General features: G+C 42.9%; 1 protein-coding gene and 1 long non-coding RNA gene across 2 annotated transcripts; both read left to right on the top strand.

The window, feature by feature from the left end:
* Positions 1–1,739: 1,739 nt before the first annotated feature.
* On the top strand, positions 1,740–2,803 carry LOC147303032 (uncharacterized). The gene is made up of 3 exons (XR_015127195.1): positions 1,740–1,767; positions 2,019–2,072; positions 2,501–2,803. It is a non-coding gene; the product is annotated as an uncharacterized LOC147303032 (long non-coding RNA).
* Positions 2,804–3,083: 280 nt separating this feature from the next.
* LOC147303031 (zinc finger MYM-type protein 1-like) lies at positions 3,084–5,063 on the top strand. The gene has a single exon (XM_086283181.1). It carries the CDS (start codon positions 3,099–3,101, stop codon positions 4,791–4,793), a length of 1,695 nt encoding a protein of 564 aa, XP_086139307.1. The 5' UTR covers positions 3,084–3,098; the 3' UTR covers positions 4,794–5,063.
* The last annotated feature ends 2,837 nt before the right edge of the window (positions 5,064–7,900 follow it).

Raw genomic sequence — 7,900 nt, 5'->3', positions numbered from 1 at the left:
GTGTTTTATGCATTTTGTTCTAATACCTGTACTGTTATTTCAAAACCTTGCCTCTGACATATGCCCTCCTTGAAATAATAATTAGAAACAGTAGAACTAACACTGAACTTAATAAAAATTAAATAAAGCTGAACATTTTCAAACAATAAAAACTGTAAATTGTAAGTGGATCTATCAGTGAGTCTGCTCGACATAATAAGTCTTAAAAAGCTCTTTGTGGATCAAACAGTCGACTCTGGGGCTGAATTTGCCTGGAGCAAATTTTCAGTCATTTCACATTTATGTAGATGATTTTTCCTTACAGTGACATGATTTATTTAAATCTTTCAGCTCCCTTGCCTCAGCACACGTCCTCCTTTGTTTCTTTCTTTTTTACCTTCGAGAGCTCTTTAGATCTGGACACAATGCCATTCTTATTTTATATTTGCTAAGTATGAATCATGAAATTACAGGTCAGTGTTGTGAGTAACTGTAAAAATAATTTTACTGTTGTGCATATTGAGTCTATATCTGTGTATATAGCAAGCTTTAAAATTAGGCACAGCTTCCTCTTTCAAGCAAAAGCATGAAAGAAATCTTGAAGTGTAGCATTTCCTAATATTCTGGGAGATGCTCAGTTGCATGTGCGAGTTAATCAATGACTGGTATTAGTCTGGGTTTCAGATACCGAATGGTGCCAAAGAGGATGGAGGTGTGCATTATTAGATGTCTGTAACACAATCGAAAACTTTGTCAGAGGCTAATGGATTGACTGCACAAAGACAATATTTTCAGATTTAGAAAGGCATGCATATTTCATGCTCACCGGCAGAGTATCAATCTCTGCCACATGGCATCAACAATAGGGGTATTGATTCACTTTGTTTTCTCATCTGAGAAACGTACCACGGGGCCTGTGTCTGTCACCGCTGCTCTGTGCTGTCACCTTTCTGTTGAATAAAACAAGCACGGCACAAAAAATCTTATAGATTTTCCCCTGCGTGTTTTTATTACAGGTGATTTAAACCTGTGACTTCACAGTTTGTCTCACTGTAGATATCTCACACATATAAACACATATACACAAGTCAAAGGCAGACACATCTGACTGCCATCCCCATGTAATCCAGTATCGTAAGTGTGAGCTGCAGACACGGGAGCCCGACAGCACCTTGGGTGGCTGTGATCGGTTCATCTACCAGTTGGAAAGTTGGTGGACTGATCCACAGCTTCTCCTGTCTATGTGTTGAAATATCCCTGCTTAGGTCCAGATAAAAGCGCTGTATACATGTACGTGTGACTGGGTGAATAAGACTTGTAGGTGTTTGAGCGTTCAAAGGTGAGTAGCAGTGGCGTCGTTAGGCCTATTTTAGGGGTGCTGAGGCCTCCCTAAAATATTCTTAAGCCCCCCTAAATAATTTGGTGGGGGTTTTTTTGGGGTTTTTTTTTTTTTTAACTTATTCGATTTTTTTTTTACAGAACTTGCAGACAAATTCAATATAAAGATGCAGGAATATGAGTTTAAAGAAATAATAATATAAACCTGTCGCTATTCACACAAATATGATCATAACTCGGTTGGTCCCTTTCGCTTTACATTGTTAAGGTAGCGTCAGTGCTTCGTCATCCAATCCCTTCCAGTTGTTCACAGGGGACATCCACATGACTGAAAATCCAGTCCTCGTTTTCACTGCTACTTTACACTCCGCTCGTATACACCTGCGGACACACTAGCGTGCATGTGGCAAACGGCAAGAAATCATGGATATACGCAAGTTTTTCAAGAAAGTAAGTCTTCATCACTGGCTGGTAGTAACAATTAGTTAGCTCCAGCTAACAGCAGAGAGTCCCATGTAAATAATGAACCAGGTGCTCCCCATTTTGTAAATAAAAACCTGGCTAGCGCACTAAGTTAAATTGTTAGCATAATGTTAATTTCTGTCACTCGTTTTAGCTCTGAAAAATCCAGCTGAGCTCATTCAGGTATGGTTATCATCAGTGGAAATAATAATAATCACTCCATCCCCATTAACCTGTAGGAGTCAGGGCAGAGGAGCACAGAGAGGCAGAGGGGAGAGACGTCTGCTGGAGAGGTGAGTCAAAGGATGGAGTCATTTGTGATGGAGACAGTCTGATTAGAATTTTATGGGACTCAATATGGATATGAAATATGAAACATTTCAGTCACGGTACAACATATAAGACCTGTTTAACTTGAGCTTTTATTTAGGAGAGTCAAGGTTAGAAAGTGGAGAGAGCAAAGAGAGAGATATGTATATAAGTCAAATTAGCCTGACTCACATATTTTTGAGGGTTCTATTTTAATATTACTTCAATTCAAGTAATTTAGTAATATTTTTCAGGGCTTTAAATTGCAACCATTTTAGTCACATACGTGCTCAAAATATAATGTTTGTAACTTCAAAATATTTGGGAGCAACAAATTACTGTGGAGCGGGAGCAGAAGTCATGATATTAGCAATTTACATTACAATTCAGTATGTTTTAATGTATCTTGAAGGGTGAGGCAGAAGGAGTGGCTGAGGGAGAAAAAGGTCAACAGGCAAGTTCAAGTCAGAGAGAGCAAGGAGAGACAGAGGAGCTGCAGCAAATAGATCGAGAGGCAGAGGAAGATCAAGTTATTACAGAGAGAGGAGAGCAAACAGGCCAAGAGAGGGAAAATGATGAAGCAGCTGCAGCAACTCATTCTACTACAGGGTTTGATTTAGGTGACAAAGACACAGGGCCCAGACAGGTGAAGCTGAAGAGCTATCCACATGATACTTTTGGTACACAGAAGCGAGCATTTAACCACAGCTGGTTTGAAAAGCACAACTGGTTTGAATATTCAGTCAACCAGAATGCAGCTTTCTGCTTCCCATGTAGAAAACATCAAACATGATAGTTTGGTCAGTAACGGTTGCAAGAACTGGAAGAAAGCTTTAGTCATCTTTGGCAAGCATGAGATGGCTCAAACACATAAGGACAGTGTTGTTACATGGAAAAGCTACCAGGGAACTAGCAAACAGGGAAACGTTGCACAGATGATAGCAACTGCAAATGTGAGAGAGATAGTCGAAAGAAGAGAGTATCTCAGACGAATTGTTGCAGTCACCTCTATGTTAGGGAGACAGGGACTCCCTTTTCGTTGCCATGATGAAGGTGAAGACAGCCCAAACAGAGGGAATTTTCTTGCATGCATGGAGCTTTTGAAGGAGTTTGATCCTTTTCTTCAAAAACATAATCCCCCATCAAATGCACAGTATATCTCACCAACATCCCAGAATGACATGATTGACTGTTGTGCCCAGGAAGTTACTAGTGTCATTGTATCTGAAATGACAAAGTCTAAAGTCTATTCCATCATGGTGGATGAGGCAAGGGATAAAAAGGCAGAGCAGTTAGCTGTTTGTGTCAGGTACGTGTCAGAGGGGGCAGTGAAGGAGCGTTTCCTTGCACTCGCAGAGATAAAATCATTTGATGTCCAGTCCATTGCAAATGAGATTCAGCAGCAGATCCAAAACTATGGTCTTGCAGAGCTTAAGTGTGTAGCACAAACATATGATGGTGCAGCCGTTATGAGTGGCTCCACTGGAGGTGTACAAGCACATTTTAGAAGGCTCCATCCTGAGGCTATCTATGTGCATTGTTATGCTCATCAACTCAACCTGGTTTTGTGCAATACTTGCAAGGCTGTCCCAGAGGCTGTGGAGCTTTTCAGCTTGTTGGAGTGTGTGTATTCTTTCTTCAGCACCTCCCTAGTCAATCATCATAAGTTCATGGAGACTCAGGCAAAGCTTGGATTGACAAAAACTGAGCTTGTGCAACTTTCAAACACTCGCTGGGCATGTCAGTTGCGATCAATCAGTGCAGTTCTTGAGACATTGCCTGCCATTTTGGAGTGCCTATCTGCAATTGGATCCCCCATAGCTGTTGGTCTCAGAGCAAAGCTCTACAAGTTCTCAGCAGTCTATGCACTACTGATGTTTCAGTCGATTCTGTCTGTAACCAAAGGACTCCACAAATTCCTGCAGAAAGAGACTTTAGACCTGGCAGAAGCTTTTATCTGCAAACAAGCTGTGTGTGACACACTTAAGGGCAAACACTCAGATGCATTTGCTACAGAGCTGTATGAGAAAACCAAGGCCCTGTGTAACACCCACAGTATCCCTGAACCAGGTGCCAAGACAAGGCACAAACAGAGGAAAATGGAGGATTTTGTCCTGGAGGCAACTGTGGGTTCACGCACTGAATTAAACAACTCAGACACATTGAAAAGAGAGTTACTTTTCCCTTGTGTGGATCGGATGGTTGGCGAGCTTGATCAAAGATTTTGCAGTGTAGATGCAGGGCTGCTAAAAGGCGTCCAGGCATGCAGTCCTAAATCTGAGAACTTCTTGAGTGAACCACACTTGAATGAACTTGCAAAGCACTACAGACTTGACCTGAAAAAAGAGGAGGTTCTGGTGGCCAGAAACTTTCTTACCCGGAAAACAGAGGCTGGATGTCCACCCAAAAATATGTTGTCTGTGTACAACCTCCTTGATTCAGACATGTTTCCCTCTCTGAAGGCAACCATCCAAGTTGCCCTAACAGTGCCTGTCAGCAGCTGCTTGTGCGAACGGTCCTTTAGTGCACTGCGTCGGCTGCACTCCTGGCTGCGTCAAACAATGGGTCAGAAAAGACTTCACAGTCTTGCAGTCATGTCTATTGAAAAAGACACACTTCAGCATCTGAGTCACAACAGAGTGATTGACCGATTTGCCACTCTTAAAAACAGACGTCATTCTTTGATGCTTCCACCCACCAAGTAACTGGTGATTGCAGCCAGAAAAATGTACTTTTTTATTTTCAGTTTTTTTCTTGTTATTGATGCGGCAAACACATTTCCTCTGTTTTTTTGTTGTACTGTATTATAAAGCAGACTGAAATAAAACAATAGATCTATTGGTGGCCTAGGATGTTTAATCTGTCCAAAAAAGTAGGAAAACAATTTCTCAGTCTTTGTTTTCTGTTTGTGAAATTTTGTGCTCATTCACTACGTTCGTTCATGTCGTGTGCATCTCTTGGGGGCTAAGCCCCCCCTGTCCTTAAAACCTAGTGACGCCCCTGATGCCCAGCATTGTTCATAATGTCCATCAGTTTCTTTAATGTCCTTTTCTCTGCCACTGTCACCAGAGTGTCCAGCTTCATGCCGACCACAGAGCTAGCCCTCCTGATCAGTTTCTCCAGCCTGGATGAGTCCCTCTTTGCTGTGCTGCTCCCCCAGCACACCACAGCATAGAAAAGTACTCCAGCAACCACCGACTGGTAAAACATCCTCAGGAGCTTCCTGCAGATGTTAAAAGACCTCAGCCTCCTGAGGAAGTACAGTCGGCTTTGGGCTTTTTTATACAGGTGCTCTGTGTTGCATGACCAGTCCAGTTTATTGTCCACCCACAGCCCGAGGTACTTGTACTTGTTGACCACCTCCACCTCCTCCCCCTCTATCTGAACCGGCAGTGGACCTTCTCAGGACCTCCCGAAGTCCACAACCAGTTCCTTAGTCTTTGAGGTGTTGAGTTGCAGGTGGTTTATGTGACTCCATGCGACAAAGTTCCTCACCAGACTTCTGTACTCCTCTTCCTGATCATCCCAGATACACCCCATGATGGCTGTGTCGTCTGCAAACTTCTGAATGTGGCATAATTCAGAGTTGTAGCAGAAGTCAGAGGTGTACAGGGTGAAGAGAAGAGGGGACAGCACAGTTCCCTGTGGTGCTCCTGTGCTGCTGACCACTGTGTCAGACGTGATGTCCTTCAGCCTGACGTACTGTGGTCTGTCGGTGAGGTAGTCGGAGATCCAAGCCACCAGGCAGGGGTCCACCTCCATCCTGTTCAGTTTCTCCTGAAGCCTTCACCTCCCGCTGTGCTGCTTTCATCTCCTCCTTCACTTTGCTCCTGAAAGCCTTCTTCTTCATGTTGAGGACAGCTTTGACTTCCTGTGTTACCCACGGTTTGTTATTAGGATAACACCGTACCATCTTAGCAGGGGCGACTGTGTCCACACAAAAGTTGAGGTAGTCTGTCAGACAGTGTGTCGCCCCCTCTATGTCCTCACCATGTGGGCTCAGGAGCACATCCCAGTCTGTGGTGTCATAACAGTCCCTCAGAGCATCCTCCTTTTCTGGGTCCATCTCCTGATGGAGCGCGTTGTGACAGGCTGCCTTTGGACGAGGGGTGTGTACTGTGGCTGTAGGTAAACCAGGTTGTGGTCTGACTTCCCTGGTGGGGGGAGGGGGGTGGCTCTGTATGCGTCTCTCACATTAGCATACAGTAGGTCAATTGTCCTGTTGCTCCGTGTGGGACAGTTCACAAACTGGTGAAAAGCAGCCAGAGTAGAATCCAGTGTGGCATGATTAGTCTCCAGATATAATAATGAAAGCCTCGGGGTGTAGTGTCTGCAGTAACTGTAACTGTGTGTATTTGCTCACAGGCAGCTGCTGCGTCGGCCCTCGGAGGGATGTAAACACACACACAGTCACATGACTGAACTCTCGAGGTAGATAGTATGGCTGCAAGCTAACGGCTAGCAGCTCCAGGTCCGGACTTAAACAGGTTTACATACATATTGAAATGTACCCTTTAATACAGTGTAAAAAACTGAACTAATTTTTATCTTTTTATGGGAAATAATACAGTTTTTTCATTTGACACCACCTATTTTGTCACGTCCCTCATGGCCTTGATGAAAGTTTACTTTGAAAATACCAAATAAAACTATTTAAAAAGTCAATAAATTTTGGTATCAACCTAAACATCTGTTTGCTGTTAATATTTCTTTTTTTCAAATGTAATTGTTAATTGTTCAATAAAATCACAATTATTCCTGTACCTGACTAACCCTTCAACCCCGTCACATGAATGATCCCACCCCCATAAATACAATGGTGTGATCCAGAATTCCATATACATCAGGAAGTGACATCACTGTAGTCTTTTGGACAACAGGACCAGAGACAGGCAAGTTGCTCCATTCTTTTCCTTTATTTTAGTCATTTATCTTGTGATATTGTGGTCGTCAACCTCAATGACTCAACACCGTAACATGAAAAAAAGAAAACTATTACTTATGAAAAGTTTTTTGTTAGTTCCTGAATATATGGTGATTTTGAATTTCATGCATGCCATGTGCTCTCTGTCTGGTATTCACTACATTGAGCAGCGGCCAGTTTGTGCAAAAATCTCAACCCTGTTATGTTTTTGATTGTAACGCGGTTGTGAGATTGTGATGGGGTTGAGAGTTTAATACTTTGGTTGTTAAGTTATCCAATTATTTAAATCAGTTATTATTATATTCAATCACCATTCTTATACTGCATGCATGCTGAATGTGATTTATGTTCCATGTTAAGGATGCGAGTAAGATGGCACCAACAACAGCAGCAGAAAGGCAAAGGAAGTATCGGGAACACCTTAAAGCTGATCCTGAAAGAAGGGAGAGATACCTGCAGAGTGAGCTGAGAGATGGAGGCAACTGTCAAGGTGACACTCAAGAAATCTTTGGAGGGCACACAAGAGGACCTCATTGAGCTCTTCCAGAGCTTTGTAAAGAAATTTAAAATGAATCACTTTAATATCGAGCAGCAGTATGCCTTCTGCCGTGAGCTGAAGAACAACATGTCAGGGGAGGAGGCTTGGATACATGTTGACTTCTCAGAAAACTACAGCTGTAAATACAGTTCTCAAGTTCAGGCGGTCCACTTTGGGGCTTCACATCAGCAGGCTGCCCTTCATACTGGTGTGTTGTCTGTTGGTGGACTCTCAGAGCCTGTGTGCTTTAGCAATTTCACTTTGCCTGTTCTTCAGACATAAAACATGTTGAAGGTGCATCTTCATGTCGTGTTCATGCTCCTAGGATACATGCTCAGTAACATCCGACT

Source organism: Aulonocara sp. 'chitande type north' Nkhata Bay, linkage group LG23 (genome assembly GCF_057382095.1).
Source record: "Aulonocara sp. 'chitande type north' Nkhata Bay isolate Kocher_YH1m ecotype deep benthic linkage group LG23, A_spYH_male_GT1.1, whole genome shotgun sequence".
Classification (NCBI taxonomy): Eukaryota; Metazoa; Chordata; class Actinopteri; order Cichliformes; family Cichlidae; genus Aulonocara; species Aulonocara sp. 'chitande type north' Nkhata Bay.
This window is presented reverse-complemented; position numbering and strand designations above follow the sequence as displayed.